The sequence below is a fragment of the Crocodylus siamensis genome, chromosome 4 (assembly GCF_052110815.1).
Source record: "Crocodylus siamensis isolate JL-2025a chromosome 4, ASM5211081v1, whole genome shotgun sequence".
Lineage (NCBI taxonomy): Eukaryota > Metazoa > Chordata > Crocodylia > Crocodylidae > Crocodylus > Crocodylus siamensis.
This window is the reverse complement of record NC_143398.1, coordinates 18783223-18808872: the sequence shown is the minus strand read 5'-3', so window position 1 is coordinate 18808872 and position 25650 is coordinate 18783223. Positions and strand designations below refer to the sequence as shown.

Below are 25650 nucleotides of genomic sequence, written 5' to 3'. Positions count from 1 at the left end.
AAGTTAGGCAGCATCCAGTCACAAAACTGCTTCTAGTACAATTAAAGAGGAGGAAACAGATTGCTGCAGTGTGAGATTTTATATTTTATGTATACAACACTCCTGAATTTCTTAAATGATAGTGAAAAAGTTGTAAGATGGTGTTAGTTACCACTTAAGAAAAATATTGTATGCTCCATGCTATTCCAAACTTATTTTGAACTCAGGACTGGCATAAAACGTATCACTAAGGCACAACCATTCTCAAAACAGATTGTAGCAGTCAGATGCATTTAAAAACTAGAGGGTCACTCATGACACCACAGATCAGCCTCCATAAAGCACTTGCATCAAACATGTAACTGCTCCATTTTCACCACATTTCTGGAATAGTTTTATCATGATGTCTTCAGTGCTGACTGAGTACCACAAAGATATGGCACACGTTAAAAACCTGAAATTCTCTTCTCAAATTTCCAAGTAAGGTCTTAACGTAAACCTGTGTGTGAAAATTCTTCACTCTATTTAAAACATCAAGCATCAACACTGTTTACCATGAAATTGCTTATTTCCAGGATGTGAAATTTTGCCCTGTATCTCACTTCTTGGGGTGTAAAGATATACAAACATGATCTGTAATTGTAATTCTTTTAGTTCCTAACAATGTACTCTTGAACGGGGTTCGCTTACAATCACGTTTCTGAGACCGTCTCGGAAGGTTTTTAGACTCCGGCACACAGTCTGTGCTGGTTATGTTTGTTTTAGCTTTTAGAATATTTTACAGTGGGAAATGAAAGTAGAAAGCTAGGACTAGCACTGTCCAAGGCACATACGGAGGTTAACTGCACATCTCCTCCCCAAAATGATCTGGGTTTTTAGCTTACTTTTTTTACTTTTGATAAGATACTTAGATTCCAGAGTACAATTATGAAACAATTCAAAAAGAAGGAGACTAATTCAGCAATTACACCGGCTCCACTTACATGCTACTGTCCAGGGCAACAATACATCCAGACTAGTAATTGATTTTAAATGATAAACTTTTATTCTGAATATACTGTTTTTGCACAAGAATTAAACACAACATTTCTAGGATTATAAACTTTTTTATAACATTATTGTACAAATTTTTACAAAATTTTATTTTTCCCAGGCTTGTCAAGTTCCACAAAAGTGTCAAGAGAACACAGTAAAAGGGAGAAAAGACCTTTTTGCCACTAAGAGCAGTCAAGCCTTTTAGGTTTTTTTTTTCTTTTTTTGCAGGAATGCACACCGAGCATTTCAATAAAAATATCCCAGAAAGCATAATCCAGACATTCCATACAACACAAGAGAAGACAGCTTTGTCAGATCACAATTGCAAAGTCATGGCATCTGCAGCAGACAGTATCCCTTTAGCCTCAGTGAAATTATTTCTTCAAGATGATACTTTTCTTGGAAAGCCAGAAGCAGCACAGATGCAAGGAGCTGGTATTAGGGTGAGGCCAACACTTTGAAACTCTTGAATTGTTTTCAGATACTTTGTCTAAGTCTTTTTACAGTAGTGTACACAGAATATTAACAATATTAACATTGTGGCATGGAAAAAAACGGCCTGGTTTAAAGACCTAGATGTCTGATGAAACTAGGGAAAAACTTTATACTAAGAAAGTGTTCCTGACATATCACTTCCAGTAGACAAGCTAGAAGCATCACAGACTTTTGCAGGGGCATTGTCATAAGTCATAAGTACTAGCAGGTTAGCATCTGGATGTGCAGGACTGGTGGGATTAATGTAGTGTTTCAAAATTAAGACATACTACTAATAATAATAATTAAGCTTTCTGAGTGTCAGTGTAAAGGGGAACAAAGGGTCTCAATGTCCTCTAAAAGATACTGAAAATTCTTAAATGCAGCAAGTAACACTTGGGTTGCAAAGGTCACTTAAAAGGGATACTGCCTATTTGAACCCAGTAAGGCCAGTTTTAAAGTTAGTAAAAGGAATATTATAGGAAAACTTACAAATGGCAGCAACACTGGTCTTGTCAAGTTAAGCAATAAAGCCTCAAGCATTAGAAATATGAAAAAGATAATACTAAAGTCTTAAAGGTCCGGGACCTAAAAATCTCATCAATCAAACTTGCTATGTCATGTTAAAAACCTGTTACAAATATGGACCACGATCTGTGTTTTGGCAGTAATGCTGGTTGTTCAAATGAAAAAGAAGAGAAAAAACCATTCATGTTAAGTCCGTATACCATTTTGTTGTTGTTTTGTACAATGCTAAAATGACTCCATTTGTGGTTATTTGTCAGATATACATTAGGTAATGAGATGACTGTGTAAAATCGAAACAGTTCAAACAGCTTGTCTGTAGCTCTTGTTTAGAGGCTTTAATCAAATACCAACTCAACTTATTTAATAACTAAAAATATTAAAGCAATTTTTACAATATAATTTTAAAAACTTTCCATGTTAAAACCAAGGATTTGAGTGCGTTCCTTCATAAACTCTGTTATATGAGAGAATATACATACCAAACTTCCCTGTAACCAACAAAAAACTTTTCCTACTCACAGAAGTGGTTTCTAAAAGCTGGATCAAGCACTTTGGCCAAGGTAATGTTTATATTTTGTTTGGTTTTCTCACAGATAAATATTTTATATATATATATCTATATAGTGCATTTTCAGACATTTGGATATCATTTACATACACCCAGAAAATAAACAGCTCTCTGCAAACAGCAGCCAGACTTCATTTTTTTTGTAGTAAGCCTTATTAAAAAATAAAATAATATTGGGCCCATCATCAGACAGGCCCAGCTTTGATGACTGAGTACTTGTAAAGAATGGGATTATCAAAAGTGCCAGAGTGATTTAAGAGCATAGTTCCCACTGACTTTAAAGGAGAAGAGAGGGCCAAGAGAGATACAAAGAGCCCCTGGGTTCCTTGCATGGGCCAGGAAGAATTCCCATCCCGCAGTCTTGTAAGGGTATTCCTTTCCTCCTAATGTAGGGCTGCATTGTACCTTCAGCGGATAGGGGCAGAGACACCGGGTACCAGTGGTCCTCCTGTGGCAGCATGGTTCTACACCACCCTTCCCTTTGGGATTTGCCTATAAGTACTTATCCTAAGTAACTCAGGATATGGCTCACACATGCTAGCAAATCTAGTCAAGTATGCATGACTTAAAAGTTAAAGTATTTTACTTTTCCATTACATGTTTTTTCCCCCCGGAAAACTAAGTTGAACTATTTAAACATAAAGCACTTAATAGATCTTTCAAGTAATCAAAAAAAGCAAATACAAACTAATGTGCAATCTTAAGAGTTTGATCGTTACAGTCCTATAAGCATGTCATTTTTTCATGTTTGGGGGTTTGGAGGATAGAGCCTCAATGTTGGAAAAATCCTGGCATTTGGCAGCAGGGGAAGGGAGGGCGAAGAGAATTGCAACTACTGGAAAGTCTTGCTGTAATCCTCACTCCATGCAGGTGAAATCAGCTCATCTTCAATGGAGATAAACTGGAGCTACCAAGCTCAGTCAGTTCTATTTTTAATCATACGCCTATACTAAATGGATCAAAAAGCCAATGGTGATAATTCAACACAAAGATTGGAAGGGGTTTTTGTTTGTTTTTTTATTGTTTCCCCTACTGAACTCCTAAACATGAGAACATACACAGCTGGAACCAAGGGTACATGTGAAAAACAACCAACCAACTATGGGCACAGCTACAAGTAGAGAGTCAATTGTTGAAGTCATACCATGGGGTTTGAGGAACTTCTCTAACTTTCATGGTATGTCCAATAATTTCTCTGTAAGATTTTTCAGGTAATCAAATTTATATTAGAGTCATTTGCCAGCATATGCATACCAACGCTTTGCATTTTGTTATTTTTAAGAGCTATTGTACCATATTAATATTTGCATATTGCAGCTGTTAGCAGAATTGTACAATATCAGCAGAGTTGCACATTCATTGGTTTAGCTGTCTTGCAATACTGTTTAGTTTTGAAAACTAGAAAAAAGCGCAAATCATATTTTGCATCTACATTATTCTACACTGTAATATTGTAATTTACGGCACCAATTTGTATCACCAACAAGGTTGTATAAAAACAACTGTTTTTTTTTTTAATTATTATTCACAATCAAGGATCAATGTGCATACATATAGATTCAAGGCTCCCCATTTGTTCAGATTATGTTCTAATTTCAGCAACCAGGAAATCTTGCTTTGTTCAATTTGCTATTTTCCATATAAAATAGCAACAGTTAGAGGTTTAATATTACAGGTGCAACTGTATTGTAGAAACAAAGGGGGAACCTGGTATGAATCTTTGAGAACATATACTCTTCAAAAATAAATGCATCAGATCTGATTTATATATACGTAAAATATCTGTACACAGGTTTTCATATGAGAGCACTAATCTGTATAAAACCCACCTCATTTCTTTTACCAGGCAACTAAATTACTTTCTTAGCTTTTTCATTGCACAGTATATTCAGAGCTTCGTTTAACAATATAATTTATGATGATTTATTCGCATCACATTGCAATGTTTAGTTTCTCACACAACAAAAAAATCACTCATTTACCTTTTCAATGGACTATACTCTACCATCAAAAAGAAAAAAAACCTTAAAAACAATAAAGTAGCAGCATCATCATGCAAAATACCCTTGGAAACCAACGTTCAATAATCACAAAGACATTTTTTTATTCACAAGTTTTTTGTTTGAGCATTTTGAAGGATTTGACTAGCATTATGTAACTGCACTGTGAAGAAACGGGAGAATATTACATCAAAATTAACATTTTTGTGAAGGGGACATGACACTGAATTTCAGAGGAAAACCACTGGTTTTGTTAAAACATTGAACTCCCAAGCACCTTTATATGTCTAAATTCAGTAGCTTCTTGCTTGCTTGATTTTATTTGGTTTTTAAACCAACAGTTTAAGAACCTACCAAAACTTAGCGGGCCACCCGTTTTGATTAATTTTGGCAGAACCAGCCACTCAGCATAAGGCATTTCAGTCACGGTGAATTTCTGAAGACAACTAGCCAATATTTTCATATCCCTAAACCATTTTGGATGAACTGGAGTCGATTATATATTCTGGACACAACTGATGTTCACAGCAGCTGTGAGGGTCTGAATAAAGTGAAGAAAGAGCATTCAAGAAATAACATCTTTACTAGTGCTCATGAAGAACTGTTGCAAGGTCTGCAACAAATGCAAAGTTAAGTTCAAAATAAACAGAAATCATATGGACCATAAGCTACCTAAGGGGAGCCCTTATACATGAAGTCATCAATGATACCATAACCAACAAATTAAGATTCCTCCATGAAGCACACACAAATTCTGTTCAGATGGCATAGATGATGCAGCATTCACACAAGTTTAAGGATCTGACTCCAACATGCAGCCACTGTGGGTACCCTTTTGAGTCTTTTGTACAGAGTGATACCAAGTCATGGGCATTGCTGTTCTTCTGCTGTTTGAATAGTTGACCCCTTTTAAAATGAAACCGAGAGCTAATGTTTTGGCAGGGTCTTGATTAGGTATGCAGGTTTTGGTTTAACAGGGTCATAACTGACAGTGTCTGCTACCAGATAACAGCCAAAGCAGGACAAACTGGATTCCAATCATAGACCAAAGTGATGGGTTCAGACCAGAGACCCCACCACAGTCTGTTGAATCTTCCTGTTGTAAGAAAAAAAATAAGATAATTCAGCCTTAACTGAAGTAAACAACAGATATCTATCTACTGAAATAAGCTATGCTTTAGGATCTCATTTGTTGAACTACCCTTGCAGGGTAGATTTTGGTTTCAGATATATTGTTTTCCTTCCAAAAAACTGCAAATAATTCTTGGAGCCATAATCTAAATGCTCTTTTTAAAAAGGACAGAGAAAGTAGTTCTAGACCACCTCCTAAATAGAAAAACAAATAAATACAAGACCTACTGTGGATATTCACTGAGCCAAGAAACAGTGTTTGTTAAAACCAGCAGATACATTTTTATCTTGTGCAAAATAGTTCAACCAGTTTAAGTTTTTGAACAGACATAGTGGGTCTTCCAAAAACACCCTGCTGCAAGTCAAGATAGAAGAGTAGTGAATTATCCGTGGTAAGAGAAGCAGCCTAGTTGCAAACAAATTTATCTCTAGCACTCCTGTATAGACCTGCACTCAAAAGGAGCACACAGTACAACCAGACCAAAGACAGCACAACGCTCTTCTTCAATTCCTGTTGCTGCTTTCAAGTACAGGAACAAACCTCATGTTGACTTACGGCTCTCTCTACAAATCACAGACAACACATACTTCACTTTGGCTAAGCTAGATGCCCCTTTATGTTTTGCTGGGGCTGATTAGGGGCTGGGTTGGCTATTGCACTGCTCTGACAGCTAATGGCCTCCAAGGTTCATGATGCCATCCAGGAACCATAGCTCTTGAAGCACATCATAACTCCGGCCCCTTGTATTCTCTCAGGCAGGCCCTTAGCTTACCAGACATAGATGAAGTCTTTTATGTCTGCCAACATAGTTAAGATTATGGACCTGATTTCTGGATCTGACTAAGATGCACTTGATGTATGGACTTTTCCCCTTTGCCATCATCATGACTCCTTGGTTCTTAAGGCTGATACCTAACCACCCAGAGTTTCGTAAGTGGTTCTGAACATGAACACCCAACAACAGTGCAGTGTCTCGTAAGAATTTCCCCATGCCTGAGAGATTCAGAAGTAGCTAAAAGAATAGGGCCATCTTTATACTTCTTTTGACAACCAACACAAAGTTTTTTCAATTTTCCATTTTTTTTACTGTATCTTTATTATTGAGTAAAAGGACCCATATTTGATGCATCTGTACTATCCACCTTCTACAGTTTCTCCCTGAAACTCTTTACTATGGACAGTAATGACCTACTGGAGCTCAAGAAAGAGTTAGTTTAATGTTAAGTGTTGAAAGAAAGTTTACACCTGATGGCACTGGTTTTAATACCAGTGAATCTGCACTGATTTATACCACATAAGGATTTGGCCCATGTTGGTTTTTTTGTCCAAACTTCAGAGGTTCAGCTCTAAAGGAAACTCCAGTAACCAATCACACGATAAATGTAGGGTGAAGTCAAGTTTTTTCCTAAGCTTATTTGTTCGTGAGGTTTCCTGCAAAGGCTTTTTGGTCGTAGACCTCAATTCCCTTTGCCAACAGAGCTTCCTATCAGGATAGAAGCTACAAAGATGTAGCATCTCTCTGTAAGGTTTCAAGACCTGTTTCAGAGTAGATAAACTAAGGAAACCAGCCATTTGTACTACAAGCATCTTCAAAGGATTTGAAAGACATTTAGTACATATTTCGAACGTTTAGACCATTATCTACATAAAGAGTGGATTTGAAACATCCCTTGCCAGACATGTTGTAAAAGCTATCTCTAAGAAAATCAAAGACTTTTTAGAATAAAAAGAGTTCTGTGGTTTTTCAATGCTCCAAGAGTTAAGGCTGATAAGACTAGCCACGTTAGTGAATGTTCATGGATTTTCTTTTAAAATATATATCCAAGTGTTTCTAATTCTTATTTTCTCTTAAAGAAAACATCTGAGGCTTGATTCTGTTATCAATAAGGGCCCTTTCTATGATGCTTTTGTTTGATTGTTGAATTTATTTCCATTATTTTTGCTTTTTTTCCTGGTAGTATCCTGTAAGTTCAAACTTCCTAACGTTGCTGGTCAACAAATGAGTCAAAAATGAAGTTTGTTGCACCAGATTTGTGAGATGAGTGAGATGTTATGACATGACGATGTACTGGACTTTTAGGCTAAGTAAAGGCAGTCAAAAATCCGAAGGCTGGGTTAATTCAATCGTTGAAGGTTAGTCTGAGCTGCATAGATTGAACTGATCAGCAAGTGAGCAGACATTCATTTTTGATTCTGAAATGCAGCTACATGCTTACAGTGGCCAAGCTAGGGGGCACTGCCTCCCTGCTTAGCCAGGGCAGACAGTTTGGGCCAAGGCTAGCCTGCCCACCCTGTGAGAAGGGGTTTCTGGGAGGAGGTGCAAAGCATCTTGGGATGCAATCATTCAGATTTTCTTAAACTGGTTTTGGCCATTTTCAAAGCAGCTTACATGCACCAAACTTCAGTTTGGTTACAAATTTGAACCAATTTCTGATCACTTATTCCAGTGTACGTGTAACATCTGTCCCTAACCTTAGAGTTATTTAGTTTGGCTCCATTTACTTTCTTTTGGGGCTTGCATTGTGACTTGTTACATAGCTGGATTTCTATCCACAACACCTAAAAATAAACCAGCTGCATCTTCCTGAACATTACAACCACTAAGAAAAAATCATATTACGAGAGGGTAACTCATATAAATTAATCAGGGAGCAAAAACCCATTATCATATAACATAACTGCAGGTGGACAGGTATACTATAGACATGAAGGCACATGCATGAAGGAAAATCAAGGGCATAAAGCAAAACTGCACATTGGTTGGTTATAACATGGAGGGAAAAGTGTCAGTTTATTAAAAATAGCACCTGGTTTAAATACTAATGACGTAGATAGATTTCTAAGTCAGAATGAGCTCAGTAACCAGTGTTTATTTGTTACCTTTGTATTAGATCAGATACTGTGGAGAGTATACTGATGGATGATCCCTTCTATTATAAGTTATGGTTGAAGAAACTGGGGTGAATTTTGTTACAGCTTTCCTTTTTTAAATATTGGATTTGAAAAAAAATTACTTTGATTCTATACTGCTTCAATTTCTCAGAGTTTTACTGCCTCACAACCATGGAAGATGCCTCAGAAGCTCTGAGTTAAAAAGGCTTCACACCATATTCATCATGCTTGTGTGAATTAAGCAGTTCAAATACAAGTGTGACAAGTTTATACACACACACACACACAATTATTTTTCTATATTTTGGATATACTATTTGTCTTAAATTACTTAGAATTTCTAAGGCTTATAGACCAGTGGCCATTGGGCATATATATGAAGTTTTGCCTGTCACAACTCAGAAACAGAAGAACTTCTGTGGGACTTGGCTAGTTTTTACTATCCTAATCTAGGGAGAAATGTGCACAGTAAGGAATGAATCGGTGAATCTTATTCAAACTATTGTGTATTTTGCAACACTGTGCATTGCAATTGTCAAAATTCCTGTATGCTTAAGTGGGTACATACAGGAAAGAATGAAGAAGTGAAAAGAAAAAAATAAAGGAGAGTGTGATTCCATTCAGATGTAGGAAGTAAATGAAGGATGATATCATGGAAGGAAATGGAATTTGGGGAAAAGTGGTCTGAGCACAGAGTCAAGCTCAGTGGCACCACAGCTTTGTAGACTTCCCTTCAAAATATACAAGATCACTTTCTTTCACAAAGCTTTGTTATTTGTAACATCATGGTCACTCTCTTCTCCATATCTGCCAGGAATGATGGCATAGGACCTATTTTTTTCCAGCTTATGAAACCAGTATTTCCCCATATGTATAGAATGGGGAAATACTAAATAAGAATGGCATGGCAGAGAAAAGGTTCCTATATTATATTTTTACTTAGCATTTGCAATAACATGTTTCCCTCACTGAAAAGAATCCTTTTTGCCTACTACTATACATCTTGGCAGCACAAATTTCCTAAAATTAGGTACTGCTTGCCAATTCTCTTCAGCAGCAAGTGCTCGGAGCTACAAGTGGAAGAAGAGACAAATCCAGATGTCTCTTCCAGTTAGACAGCAGCAGTAGCAGAAGGTGGGCTGGGTAAGCTGGGTGCTAGCCCCAGGTGACAGTTTGCAGAATGGCAGCTCTGCATTCTGCACAACCCAGGAGCAGTCAGGTACATGGACCCTGCACCGCTGCTGTAGTAGCAATAACTACTGTGGCACTCAGCAGCATCTTACCCGCTCTCTCCCCCTGCTCTCCAGCAGGGGTTGCCCAGGCCATAAACCCCGGCTAGTTATGCCTCTAGGCAGCAGTCCTACCATAATGATAATGGGGGGGTTCATTTTATGCAGTCCAACACTAATTCAGTCCCTTCAGATTAGCAATGAATGCTTGTACAAAAGGTGTATTGGGGTAACTAATAACAAGAGCTACTGGAAGATAATGTAGATTGTTAAAAATGTGAAAAACTCGTGTTGCCCCTCAGAAACAAACTGCAGATAAATGTATTTTAACGTCATAAACTATTATAGTAATAATTATATTTTTTAACTTGTACATAGGAGACTTAATTGTGGAACCTGTACTTGTTCTCTAAGCACTCTACAAAGAGAACCAAAAGGTAGGATCTTCACAGCCAAGGCTTTCCAGTTTCGGACTTTTAGCTGCTAGTTACCTTAAAGATAATTACTGTCAACACAGACTTTTTAAAAACAACTGCAGACTATTTAACAACTGCATGCTACATGGCAAATTTCCTCAGGATTCAGCAAAATACAGCTGACTTCAACTACCATTCTTAAATACATATTTTTTCATCCTGCTAGCAATACCAACATATTTCCCATTTGTATTAATTTTCAATTGTTCTAATCAATAATTTTCTTGCATAATAGTGAGTAGACTATACTTATTGTTACTTTATTTCTCTTGGTAAAATGCAATTTGTAAAGTGACTTACAACAGTTGTGTAAAATGCTCGTAAGCAAGACAAAACCTCTTGCCTAGCTACTGAAAACAGCCTGCTGCAATATTTTTTGGGCAAGACTAGTAATCGAAATATAAGATGTATTGATAGATGCACTGGCAGATCATTTAAAAAGGAACAAATTAATTTTGATCCAATCCTGAAACATGCTACTTTTCAGGACACTGACTGCTTCGGGATGAATCTACACGTATGCTTTAATGTGGAGTTGATTGATTAGATCTGCAGTAAAGTGTCACCATCAATATGTGTGGTCATATTAGGACACAGTAAATTAATTAACTCTGCCACAGGATAGTACGGTCTGGGACAAGTACATCCTACAGCAGAGTAACTTCCACCACTGTAACACACATGTAGATGATGACGAGGACTGGCTGGGGCACTGCTTGCTGGCTAGTCCAGCCCCTCCACAGCATGCTGAATCAGGGCAGCTCCAGGCTGGCAAGCTGACCCCCTGGCCCACTGCCACCCATGCCTGGTCTGTCCTTGCTCAACATGCTGCGGGCCTGGGAGCATGTGTAAATGCTGCACCCAGGATAAATAAACTGCAGTGTGAACTGTGCTGGAGTTTATTTCTTTGTCCTAACTGCACGTGTAGATGTACCTCCCCCACCTCCATGGTTATGAGTGGGAGTAGAGGGAGTACAGCTTCTCACATAAGGTGTTCAGAAACTTGTAGGCTGTTTTCATTTACCAGGTCTATAAACGTAATAGAAATAGCACAGATAACTCCTTTGAGAGGTTGAAGAAGGCAATTTTGGTTTACAAGGAAAAAAAAGAAAACTATGATAAGTGAACCTGTTAACTGTTGTCAATCAGCATTGGCTTCAGGACCTTCAACAGAGCTACACTGATTTAAACCACATGAGACCTTGCCTTCAAAATCAAAAGATTAGTAAGAGTAGTATTGATGAACAAAAGCAATTCTCTGCAGCTACAATACTGCTGCTGAAAGCTTTTCAGTTAAAACTGTATTTTTTGCACTTCATTTTATGGGCATTTTAAAATGGCTTCCTAAGCACCGAACATTAGAAATTAACGTCAGATTCAGATTATGCTACTCTTGCATACTTGCACCTGGAACCACATTAGTTTGAGTTGGGGTGGAGCAGCCTCATGCTTGCGGCAGGCTCGGCTGGTCCGGGCGGTAGCACTGGGCAGTGGAGGGCTGGCTGGGGCATGAGGGTGCCTGAAGTGCACAGCCATGTGGCTGACTGCCTAAACCTGCTGCCAGCCTGTGGCTGCTCTGTCTCAGCTCAAGCTGCTGCGGTGTCAGTTATCACCCACACAAGCTTTCTGCGCAGTAAATGACTCTACTATAAGATAGTACTGTCGGGGGCTCCCTGACAGTATTATCTTATGGTGGAGTTAGTTGACTGTGCCCTAATGATGAAGCATGTGTATACAGCTTTACTGTGGAGCTAATTAGTCAATTGTGCAGTGAAGTGCATGTGTAGATACACCCTTTATGTAGTATACTTAATTGCATTACATTTGACCAGCGGCAATTTAAGATACCACTTGACCTGAACAAGAATTTGGTGTTTTATAGTTTTATGTGAGATCTGGCTATTATTGGAGAAGGAACTTTCATTCTCTCTCACAGCCTTGAACTACACTGATAGAAACTTTTCTACTCCCGAGATCATTTAATACATGACATAATACTTAGAAAAAAACAGAACTATCGAAGTATTAAGTTTTAGTTTTAACTTTTCCCAGTACTGAAGATGATGAACTCTCTAGGAACATTTTTGACTACGCTGGTTTTATTTTTTTCTTATTATTATTAAATTCAGGTAATACTCTAGCCCCATAACTATATGTACTTACCTTCAAACAAAACATTATTAAAAAAACCCCTCTTTAAACATTTCTAACAGCTTTTAAATAAATGCAATGTACATATTATATTTTTCACATTGAGAATTATTATATTAACATGATAATTGAATTTATTTTATTTGTTCTTTCCATTGTTAGCTCTACGGAGATAGTCATGGAAGCATCTCCCCCTAGTGGCTTGATGAGAAGTTGTAGTGATCCCTCCATATTTTGAAACCTTTTGCATAAGGATGGAAGAATAGCCTCATATGAATCCCTAGTTCTTCTGTATATGTACAGTGACTGTGGTACCTAAGAGTTCTTAAACAATTAAACATAACATGGAAAAGAGGTTGGTATTTCTTTGTGAACCTAGAGTATGTCTACGCAGTAACATTCCAGGTCACAGAGATGACCTTCAGGTTCTAATCTACATATATAGCATATTTTCATCAGAAGAAACTGCTTTTATTTTGATGATAACGCTGTGTTATGCTGGATAACAGTTACAGTAAACTTAAGAAGTTTCGTATTTATAGATTCAGGTTAATCAATGAATATTATTTGGATCGTGAATCTCTAAACTCTAAACGCAGCAAAGAGCAGCCAATTATGTTTTCCAATTTATATCTTTATATTTGCAGGTATTGTCATTGCCTTAGCACCTTTCTTTATTTCTATGCAGAAAGTTGGCCTTTAGCTTTTTTCCTGTTCCCCTTCTTCTTCCTTCTCTCTTTTGGTCATTTTCAGGGACAAAGGAGGCAATAAATATTTTGAAGGACTAGCATGACAAGGAATAGCATCAATATAGGGTTATATGTATACAAGTTCAAATACTGCTGCTCTACAAAGCCAATAGTATTTTGTGTCTATTGTGTTTATTACGGAAGAGGTCCCATGGTTCTATTAATTCTGATTTACAAGGCTTCCCACCGGTTTTTTTTTTAGTACTTAATTCTGCTTAACACTGGTACGATAATGTGCTCCAGATTGCTGCTTCAGGGACTCATTACGTTCTGTTTTCTTTTATGTGTTAGTTAGTAAAAAAAGTTTGCCAAGTTTTATTAAGCAAAGAACAAAAAAGAAAACCAAAAAAAATAGAGAAAGTAACTGACCATCCACACCATATGAAAACTTGCAGAAAAATGAAGATAGGAGCGGACATCATGGCAGAGGCACGACTCGTTGTGCATATAGGCTGATCCTATTAATAACGGGCAAAGTAGCAAGTAGAGGAAAGGAAAGAAAACACAGAAAAAAAGACATACAAGATGAGATTTCATGCAGATTGCTGGCAGTTAGCAGAGTTAATGTGATAGCATTCACCCAAGTGCAAGAGATTCACAGTGAGCAATTGAAATAAAATTAACCAAAATATTTCACTATTACAAAACACATGATTTACACACTGAATAGCACATCAAGCTAGTGAGCAAGATTTGCACTTTCACACACACTAATACCTGGATTATACCTGTTGGAAAATTTCTTACATTTAGGACTGATTTGCATATATAGGATTTTCTTAACGTTTATTCAATCTTGGTCAAAAAGAAATCACTTTAAAAAAATTTACTATTCCTTTGTGCAAGATCATTTACAAAAAAATGCTTTTACTTTCATGGTTTGAGCCTGGGTAAGCCCTAGGAATATTTGATTGATACATTAGGTGTCAATTCCAGAGGCAGACATTATGCTATACCATATGTTATATTAGACATAGTATAGTTTAGCAGCAGAATCAAAGAATAGCAATTGTTTTGAGGAAACCATTTTTCTCCTTTTGTTAAGACCACTTTTCTATATACCTATAAGGAACAACAGGATTACAAACACAGAGGGCTAAAATGCTTTAATTAAAAACAACTAAATTGCAAACTACAAGATCTGAAAGCCATTTGCAAATCTCTCTCTGATCTATAAGGCCCCCTCTACATGTGCAGGTAAAGGTGCAATGGGATATAATGGGTGATATACACAATCATGCCTTCTGCCATGCCACATGTGTACAGCAGGAGGTGTGATTGTGGGACTGTGCATTAGATCTCATCATGTCTTACTGCTAATGCAAGGGGAACACAATCCCGTACTTCTCCGGTACGAGCAGCTCTGTTGAGTCCCATGCACCTCAGCTGAGGGACCCCCAGCTGCAGGGACACCCCATGCACCTCTGAGGCAGAGGGATTGTGATCCCCTTGCCATGGCAGTGTGTGAAACTCCCAGGGTGGAAGGGTTGTCACAGAAGTGATCCCCACATTGCAGGGGTGTAGAGAAACCTCCAGGGCTGAAGAATCACCGCAGGGGTAATCTCACTGCCTGATAGGTGCAGAAAAGAGGAAACCCCCAAGGCCAGAGGATCACTATAGTGGTGATATTCTGGCTCCAAGTGTTTCCCGCACCTTCACAGCAGAGGGATCACTCCCAGTGTTTTGCTGCAGGGTGCTGCTGGGATCCAGGGTCTGCAGCTGATAGAGCTTATAATCCCCAGCAGTTGTGGGACTCACACAGCCCAGCTGGGCAAGGTGCACCCCTGAGCTGGGAACCCCATGACCTGATAGGGCTCTCAGTCACAGGGAAGACCCTGCTACACGTGCAAATTAAAGCTCGATTGCAACCAGCTATAAAGTTAAGACACATTTTTGGGGTTTTACTTTATAGCTGGTTGGAGGTTTTTATTGTGTAATATCTACTTTGCATGTGTACCTGGTCTCAAGGTAGCTATACAATTAACCAGGTAATTGCACAATACCTGTAACGTGTAAAGGGGGCAAATGTCTTTAAAGAAATTAAAATAGCTTTGGAGTCAAATCTTGCTAAGTGTCAATCAACTTTAACACCAAATGACTTCACTGAAGGTTGAAAGGCATTTTTCAGTCTGCAATATTGGGCTTAAATAGCAAATTATGTCATAGAAAGCAAAGGGCAGCCACTGAGGCTTTTTTGCACTATGAATTATCTAAGCATGCACACCTCAGTGGCTGAACCAATCATGGTTCAGAATGAATATGTTGGATTCAATTTGTTTTCTTTTTCATACAGTATTTAAAAATGAAGGAGAAAAATAATACTTAAATATCAAAACATATACTCTCTCTTTCTTTTCTACCAAAAGGATATCTCAATCCTAATTCAGTACTTGTAGTATCTTTCTATTGTTGGATGAACCAATAAACACATCTTATTTATAAGAGCTACGTGGAGATCGCTAGTTTATAAATTAGGTTTGTTGACCTACTGGTATCTACAGGAATCATGTGTGAAAGTGCAACGTCTATAGGAAAGGCAGATAAGAAAGCAGCAGTTCATTTTATGTTAATCATGGGACACTTGAAATAAAGTGACTATGGTCCAGAGTGAACAGTATGTTTAATGAAAAATAGATTAAGTCATCAGGCATTGGGTAAACTTAAGCATAGATTGCATCTACTTTGCTCTAAAACATCTCCACAGCTGTCTTTCAAGGGAGTGTTCTTATCTCTGATTCTTAAATCCTTGTGAACTCAACCTTACCTGCTCCGCTTGATCAAAACAGACCTCTGGCCCCTTCCTGTATCTAGGCTGCTTAACCATTTCACAAGGATTTGGCCCTTCATCTGATACTCTGATTAAGGAATACAACACATTAGCAGTACCAGCATTTGTTTTTATGTTTTTATAATTATAAGCATGCTACATGAAGCAAAACACTTATGGACTTCTCTGAAAGACGTACATTAGCAGCTACTGGCCGCTCTGATTGATGTAGGCTGTATTGCAATTCCCACCCGTTGTGACTGTACTCCGTTCAAGAAAACAGCATTAATAGAGAGCAAATGTGCTTTGTTTTTGATGACTTACAGGATAACCTTCTGCTGCTTCTAATTAAGATAATAAAGCAGACACTGCAATAAAATCAGCACATCTAACATTGCTTCTATAAGATTTTTTCCCTTTACTGGGGCAAAATGAAAAGTGGGAGGAGGAGGTGGGGAGAGAGAACCAGTTTATTTTGTAGCATTTTCATTATATTAATTTTATTAGGTTAGTTTTAGACAAATGGGAGTTTTGCAAAAATGTTACAAGATCTAGGCCTAGTATAGTATTCATTATTTGAATTACATTAAAAATGATCTTAAATTGAGATTAGGGCTTTTTTGCAAAAGGCACTGTAGAGGTTGGTATGAACAGAAATAAAGTTTAATTACCTCTTATTAGGGTTTCAAGTTTTTGAGCAGGAGGTGAAAAAAAGCTGAAATGACTCACCCAAGATCAATAGCAGAAATGAAAACAGTACTTAAATCACTGAACTCACTGCCGAGGAACAAGATTTTATTATCCAACACTTCATGTCTATAATCACATTACCATGAGAAGTCTGTTGAGCTTTTTATAAATTTCAGCTGTCGCTATTTGAAATTGTCAAATCTGGTCTAGAGTATTTCAAAAGCTTAAAACACTTCAAAACAAGTCTCATAGATATAATCTGTGCTGATTTATGTTCAGGCCAATACCCTGCCCAACTTTCACTGCAACCTGTGTGAAGTCAGTGAAGTTGTCCCAGTACAGGCGAGACAGTAACATTTCATTTTATAACAACTGGCAGCCTTGTTCACACCTTATTAGCTGCCACTTACCTAATGATATCATGATGAGATATGTGATGAGATTTCTATCATGAGAGAAAAGAGTCAGAGAAAGGGATCACTTTAAAAGTTATCTCACTTTAGCAAATCTGTACCAGGCATCTGGAAGGAATGCCTAATAACAAGTACCTGCAGATGACTAGCATGCAAAGGTCACCCTCTTGTGCATCATCATGCTACATCGGCATTTCACAATGCACCCTGAGACAGCAAGCTTGACTTAGTGCTGCTCAGGTAAAAAAAAGAAAATAAAAAGTCAATTCATTAAGTCATAACTAAGCCCACCTAGACGTTCAAGCTGCCAGCCTTTTCATCCAACCCTGGGAATTTAAGTGCTCCACAGGGAAGTACCAGAAAAATGCTTCCATAGATGTAGCTTACTTCTCAACCATAGCGCAGATAGAATTATACTTTTATAATGAATGCGACAGTTAGTGCCTTTCCTAGGGACTACCAGGACCACCACGAGAAGGAGCTTTAACATCTGAAGCAGAAGAAAATTTGCAAATCTCTCCTCATAGATCTCTTTGCATGTACATACTTATTTTTGTCAACCGTCTTTCTCTACTGTCCGCTAAAAGTCAGGCACTGTTATCACTTTTCATGCGATCTGTATAGCTTAAAGGCTATGGAAGGTCTGGGAGAATTTCCCCTGGCACAGGAGCCGTGCAAAGTTGTTTTTACAGAACTGACCACACATAACAGAGATGAGAGACAGCTGCTGTGCTGAGCAACTGAAAGACAGCCATGGAAATTTGCTGTTATTAGTCAATGTGCTGCAGGGATTCCAAAAGGCACAGGCAGGAGGGAGGCTGTTCACAGAGCATTACACACTGTGTTCGGGATTCAGCGTGGTATAGCAAGGTTTTGCAGTACCTTAGTATTAGGTTTTTAGTACAGGTATTTAATTTGAGTAGATTTGGCATACATGACTCCTTTACAGACATTGCACCAATTTTGATTTAGGTGACTTGACCAGGTCGCAAAATCCTTAGATGCAGGGGTAGCAGTGGACATAGTCTTTCTGGACTTTCGGAAAGCCTTCCACACTGTCTCTCACCCTGTTCTCATTAAAAAACTAGGGGACTATGGTGTTGACAGCTACACAATCTCATGGGTTGCCAACTGGCTGGAGGGCCGCACCCAGAGAGTGGTGGTGGATGGGTCATTTTCGACTTGGAGGGATGTGGGCAGTGGGGTCCCCCAGGGCTCGGTCGTTGGGCCTGCACTGTTCAACATCTGGATCAGTGACTTGGACGAGGGGGTAAAAAAGCATCCTGTTCACATTTGCTGATGACACTAGGATGTGGCGGGATGTGGGCATGCTAGAAGGGAAGAATAGGCTGCAATCAGACCTAGACAGGTAACAGGGGTGGGTGGATGAGAACAGGATGGGATTCAACACTGACAAGTGCAAGGTGCTGCACCTGGGGAGGAAGAACCAGCACCATACCTACAGGCCGGGGAACTCCCTTCTTGGCAGTGCAGAGGCAGAAAAGGATCTTGGGGTCATCACTGATGCCAAGATGAACATGGGGCGGCAGTGTGGGGATGCGGTCAGGAAGGCCAACCGTACCTTGTCATGCATCCACAGATGTATCTCAAGTGGGTCCCAAGAGGTGATCCTCCCCCTCCATGCGGCACTGGTCAGGCCGCAGCTGGAGTACTGCGTCCAGTTCTGGGCGCCGCACTTCAAGAGAGATGTGGACAACATGGAGAGGGTCCAGAGGAAGGCCACTCGCATGATCGGGGGCAGCAGGGCAGGCCCTATGAGGAGAAGCGATGGGACCTGAACCTGTTCAGCCTCCGCAAGAGAAGGCTGAGGGGGGATCTAGTGGCCTGGTACAAACTAGTCAGAGGGTCCAGCAGGCATTGGGGGAGTCCCTGTTCCCCTAAGCACTGCCAGAAGTGACTAGAAATAATGGTCACAAGCTGGCAGAGGGCAGATTCAGACTACACATTAGGAGGCGCTACTAGACATCACAGTCAGGGTAGCCAGGATCTGTAACCGACTTCCAAGAGAAGTGGTGCTGCCTCACCAGGAGTGACTCCATGGCAGATACTTTAACTGGCTGCCATTGACTCTAGCACCTAATGACTTGCCAGCTTTATCTTGGGCTGCCTCGTCTATGTTGCATCTCTCAAGTGAAACATCACTTTTTATTCTGCCAACTCCATCTATAATGCCTACATGTCCCAGTTCATCCTATGTACCTGAATGGGAGTTTTTGCCTCTACTCTTATTTTATAGTGAGGTGAGGACAATTAGGATACAAGCACTAAGATTTGATCAGCTCAGACACTACAGGTAGCTTGAAGGTGTGCTCAGCTCCCAGGTCAGGTGACCAACTAAGACCTTTGGATGTACTTCCTGGGCTCTGAAACTGAACCAATGTCGGGGTACTAAGGTAACAGGCAAGTGGGTATCAAGTGAAGGCATGCATGGCCTACCAACACATCGGAGTCTTTTACAGTGTGGAAAATCACATATATTTTCTCTGAGGAAAAAAAAACAACAACCCATCAGCATGGGAATACACATGAAGATGAGCAAATCAAAAATGTATTTAATCAACTATGGAAATATTTCAGACAATCCTTTTTGGGTTTTGTTATGTAGAAATTCTGCATGGTAATCACTGGTCGACACAGGTGCTACAGTGTTGCATGCCGCTATAGAGAGGGGTCCTATATCATATTCCAATATTTGCTAAGCAGTCATGAATCAACCTAACCAGTAGTCCTGTTTTTAAAAGGATACCCGGCTTTTCTGCTTGCATCAATGGTTTTGGATCACAAGAGCGGCAGAGAAATTGGCTGTCGCTGATTATGAATACTAGATTGGTGTTTGAAATCTTCTCCGCATGATAAAGTCTAAAAAAAAAAAGAAAAAAAAGAACCATAACTCCCATTACATGAAATGGGGGGGAGGAGGGGGTTTGCACTTATTCATGAAATCATAAGAAACTCCTAGAAAGGCACAGATTAAATTCAGCTGCTATTGCAGGAAAAGCATTTCTTACATGAACAGCAAAGGATGGCTAAGGGAAATTTTGCAATCCTTTTAACAGGTGCATCGCTTCCTTTAGAGGAAAAGCAGGGATGAAAAAATGCAAACAAAGAGCACAGGTTGACTTTACATTAACATGTAACCAGAAGCATATGGCTAACTCAGTAGTTCTGCTGAGAAGGGAAAGCAGTTCAGCCACAATTTTATTGCCAAGACAGGGTGGAAAAACATACTACACTGAAAAAAGTTGGAAAAGAGAGCCTGTTACAGCTAAGGGAAACATCTACTTTTTTGTTCACTTAGTCTCCTTGCATGCCTAAAATATATTTGATGATCCGTTATATCTTTTAGGTATGATATTTCCCATCTTAGACACCAGAGTTAAGAGTATTTCTCTATAACCAATGGTTATTTTTGATATTTCAAATGCAAAGGCAGTTAGATTGACATATAGATAGATGCAAAGCTAAAACAGCTATATTCAAGAAAGGTGAAAAAGTAACGCAAAACATTTCTCAGCAATGAAAAGAATGATTTCAGGATGTTTGTTCTTGTTTTGAATTTAGAAAATTATATCTATATTACCCTGTCAAATCTCTTCCACCCATCTAAAAGCAAAAAGGCAGAAGTTAGCCTTTGTTTTAAATGGAGATAACTTCATTCATCTCAGCAGGATTACTTTTGCCTATTCATAGTCTAAATTTGACCCAGCTGCTCCATTATATTGAGAAGTTGACTAAAATTGAATTACACATATTACATAAGAATTGAATCAGCAGAATTACTGGACAACAAGGGAAAATGTGAAGAAACTGATCAGTACTTTGAACATGTCCTGACTCTTAATTTGATAATGGGACAAATGGGAACAGTATCTCAGAAATATTTGGGCTAGAATCCCAAAAGTTCAATAAATGAATTTTAGAAAATGCATAAACACCTTTAGAAATAAAATGTCCTAAAATATATACAAGATAGTTCCATAAAACATAAAAATGCAACTCAGAAATTGTTAGTAGTGCATGTTAGTGCATACCCACCACCCCCAAATGAAATAACTACCTTGTTTTGGGAAGCAGAATGAGAGAAAAGGAGGGACAGTCTACTCTTCAACAGCACTCACTCTCTCCTTGTAACTCTGTCGCTCCAGTCTTAACACTGTCACAGCCACTGCCGAGTTGGTAGCAGCTTTTGGCAGAGTAGCTGAATTCAGCAGTGGTTTTGACGGGGTTAAGGCTTGAGCATCAGAACCACAAGGAGAGGGTGCGTGATGCTGAGGAATGGACTCTCCCCCTCCTGCATGCTGCTGAGCCCAGCACAGAGCCAGCCCCTGGTAGCCACTCCAGTGCAGAAATCAGCTGCCCTGTTTAAAAGACACACTCCAATTTGGGGTGATACATTTTTTAGGCAAAGGATAGAGAGTAAATACTATAAATTAAATAATTACAGATAGTATAATGCTGTTTCAAGCAAGAATCCTAAACATATCCATGTAAACATACACTTAACTATACATGCTGTAGCGTTGTGCAACACTAAATACTACTTAACCTTTCCACTGTGTGTGATGTAGCTAATACGTGGATGGATTTACCATGTAATTGTCTTTTCTACAATTAATATGGACAAAAACTGGTTTGCATAGTGAAAAAAAAAAATTACCTGGAACAGTTAATACAGTCTACGATCCCAATGAAGGATTTATCATCATTTTCAAAGAAATACTGAGTTTGCTCAGTAATGCAGTTCTGCTTTGACAGGGCAGCAGTCAAATCATCGTCATCCATGTCCACTGAGAGACAGAGAAGGAAAACAAAGGCAGTGCCAATTTAGTGATACAAAGAAGAGGGAACAATTTGATCGTGTGCCTGGAGTTATACCTTTTACCTTAAGTCGCCCCCCAAATAAACCATGCATTCACCTGCTTCCAGGAAACGAGGAAAAGTCAGGCTCAAAAACAGCTGCTGTAAGATAGACCTGAAGAGAAAAAAACAAAAGTTTTGTGAATTAAGTAACGATTTATTGCTACTTTGTCTATAGCTTTGCTGTCCCCAGTGTTTTCTTGGGTTTCTAACTAAGCAACATCTTACATTAATTATACTTACACCAGTTCATATGACTGCTATTATCTGCTACATTTTGTTGATCACCTTCTTCCTTCCTTCCCTCATATGCTGTCTGGCTGTCACTATTCACTGTCCTTATACATGTGTCAGCTAGCAGAAATGTTAAAGAGCACTTTAACTGTGATCCTTTTAGATCTCCATTTTTGTGGAATAAAGATGCCTTTAAAATCCTTTAAAATAAAGGTCCTTTTAAAATCTGCACCCTACCCCAGACTCATCCGTCTCCTAGCACTTTACACCTGACAACAGTCCTGGAAGGCAGAGAAATACTGGCATATTCAAACTATTTTATACACTTACAAGCCCACAACCATTCTTGCATTTCAGATCACCTCTGTCATTTCTTCCTGGATGAATATCTTCAGTGTATCTTCTGCATAAGTTTAGGATGGCTAAAATAAGCTCTGTTTTTCCTCATTCACGTCTATATCATTTCTATTTCAAATACCTATTTCTGTTTCAGAAACCTCCAAACTTGCCTTTCTCCCTCCAGGTTTAACATGCTGTCAGAAACAATGAATCACTGCCCTTACCCGGAATCCTTCCTGAGCGCCTCCAAACCACAACTTTTTCTCACCTTGCAGGACTAACTGTTGCCAATGTTATCTGACCTACTCTCTTTTAGTGGAAAACTGTTACAAACTGATGAATATGCCTCACAAGTCTGAGGGTCTCTCTCCACCACAGATATACCCCAGTTAATCCAGCCATGAATGGATACTGGCTACTTGGGCTAAGAAAAAAAGGTCGCAATATGCAGTACTAGTCACATGTACTGTTAGCTATAGAAAACAGTGTGCCATGGTATCCACATAGCCTATGGAGCTGAGGCAGAACTTGGAATATCCTTTTTTTTTTTTAATCCCTCATTTTTTTGCTCCACCCAAAAAGCTGGCCGCAGTGCTCCTTTGGTTTGTTTCTCCTGTTTCAGGACATATCCTCAAAGGAAAGGCATCTCCAAGTCACCCCCGTGATTAGGACTTGCATGAGAGGGCTCATTTCATTCCTACAACATTGTTGGTAAGGATCACTGAATGAGCAGCATACAGTCCTCTGGGATGAAGACATATCTGGTTATTTAATGACCCAACTTTCTGATAAAGAAATTAAGTCTCACGTAGCACTGTAGATGTGAAAAAGGTTAACACAGAGAATTTACTGAGGATGAATGAGGAAAAGAAGCTTGGAGAAATTATGAATTTCAAGAGTGCATAGGAGAGAAGATACTTACTCCTTAATCAAATTCTAATGCTCCCCGCATAAATGTTAACAATTATTACTTACTTTTTCATACATTTTTGCCTGAAATGCAATTGTTATCTTTAACCTGGCTTCTCCTATTTCTCTGCTTTGATTTCACCAGCTGGTTTGCTAAATCCATTCTGGTTATTTTTTTTTTTATTCTGCTTCCTTAATGGCCTTCTCCACATCTTCTAGCCTAGATTCCAGTTTTAAACATTCCACAGAAGATACTTTTATGGCATGCTTTCAGTTATAACATTGGGGAATACAAGGCCCAACTCTAAATTGAGTCCAGACCACTGAGTCTGATTTGAGAACTGATAAACCAAATTTCTCTGTCTCAGCAAAGATTAGGTTTCTTCTATGGATTATTGCCCATCTTCAGTTTCTGAGGTTCATTTTTGTTCTAGAAAACAAAGAGCTTAACTACTCCTGCCAGCTAAAAGTACCAATAAAAAAAATGGGCAATATCTTCAAAGTGCCATCTGTGAGACAACTGCTACACATCTGTTCAGCTGTAATACATTGTAATACTTACCTCCAGATATCAGACAGCATATCCCACCATGCTAATTGTTACTTGGAGGAATCATCACAAATCTTTTCAATGGGGAAAGGGTCAGAGGGTGCACTTCAAATCATTGTAGAGGGCCCGTCCAATATATACCGCTTAAGTCCCAATTAAACCTTTGCATTGTGCGTGAACTAACATATAGGGGCTCACACTGCCAATACACACTGGCTGAATTTATTCTTATCTGCGACATAAAACTACCAACATCATTCCTATCGTTATTGCTCATTATATATGGACCTAAATCAAAATGAGACAATGCTGCTATGTAGAGGTTTTGCTTAAAGATTTATACATTATTGTATTTAGCTAAAATACTAGTCACTTCAGTACAGTAATAAGTACAATTCTGGCTCCATAAAAAATCAAAGACAAAATCCCTCCAAGTTAAAGCTCCTACTTTTCCAATCTACAGCAGTCTGTCAGGTATATGTTACCTAAATGAAACGTAGTTGTACTGAAATGGAGCCAAATAAAAAAAGGAAGTTTTTATCATGTGCTGTGTGACATATGGTTGTTTCCTTTCAGTGGTATTATTACGTTTATGGGCTTTTCCACAAAACCAAAAAAAAAACCAACCGAGAACCGCTGAACACTACTAATCAATGTATTTTGATGTCACATGATGTTCCTAAATAAACTTCCTTATATTTCCCAGTGGAAACTGATATGTGTTTTTAGCAAAATGATTTACTATACTAAGGATTGAAAACTGATTCTTCATCAGCTTGCTAGAATGAATTAAAAACTATATTGTATGGTATTATGGAAACATATAATCAATAATTATAAATAGGTTAATTTGATCTGAAATCTGCCAGGCAGAAATCCCAGTTTAGGATAATTAACCCAAAACAAACTTCTTCTACCTACACATGACGGATAGAGTGAAAGTTTAGAACTACAAAGTCTGGGAAGTCTAATTTATCAAAGGAGTTTCCAAGAAGCCTTCACAGAAAAAAGTGACTACTGCCAAGTATGTTTTTATATACATTATTAGAATATTAGAACTCACCAGGCAGCTGCAGAGGCCCACCATCCTAAATGCAAAATATCTGCTATTGTTGGCTGGAAAAACATGATAAAGAACATGCCATTAGTACATGGCATCTGTATGTACATAAAATAAATGATGATATTTTGGCCGAGGGATACTGACCACATAAGCAGAACGAAGCCCAGCTCCTTGCTTTGGTTCTTCTTCAGGATCACATACAGACTGATAATCGTAAGACTTGTTAAATGCATATAAGGACATGTTAATGAGATTTCGCATCAAGCCAGGATCAATTTCACCAAAGAATCTTCCAATCTGGTATTAAAAAAAAAGTGTCAATAAAATCACTTCTGGACACTTTTATGACATGACAGATTAAAAAATTAGAAAAAAAATCTCAACAATTTTAGTTTATTTAAAAAACCATGGTGTTTTGATGAAATGGGTGTTTTTAATAACTGAAAAGCAGAAACACTCATGGAATTATTCACCAGAGATTTAATTCTCAATTCTCCAGACGACCACAAAACCAGTGGCATAACTAGGGTGGGGCGGCCAGGGCAGCAGCCCAAGGTACCAACTTGGGGTGGGGGCATAAAAATAGCAGCTTCT

The 25650-nt window shown here is 38.7% G+C and overlaps 1 protein-coding gene across 4 annotated transcripts in view; it reads right to left on the bottom strand.

The window, feature by feature from the left end:
• Window positions 1-1001: 1001 nt before the first annotated feature.
• The window catches only part of CACNA2D1 (calcium voltage-gated channel auxiliary subunit alpha2delta 1), a 653615-nt gene continuing 628966 nt past the window's right edge, over window positions 1002-25650 (bottom strand). For all 4 annotated transcript variants that reach the window (XM_090041889.1, XM_090041890.1, XM_090041891.1 and 1 more), the window contains 7 exons: window positions 25201-25353; window positions 25057-25109; window positions 22021-22076; window positions 21762-21891; window positions 19851-19963; window positions 15978-16060; window positions 1002-5680 (listed from right to left, as the gene is read on the bottom strand). In XM_090041889.1, coding sequence (XP_089898015.1) covers window positions 5564-5680; window positions 15978-16060; window positions 19851-19963; window positions 21762-21891; window positions 22021-22076; window positions 25057-25109; window positions 25201-25353 — 705 coding nt within the window. In that variant the 3' untranslated portion in view covers window positions 1002-5563. The remainder of the gene's footprint in view (window positions 5681-15977; window positions 16061-19850; window positions 19964-21761; window positions 21892-22020; window positions 22077-25056; window positions 25110-25200; window positions 25354-25650) is intronic.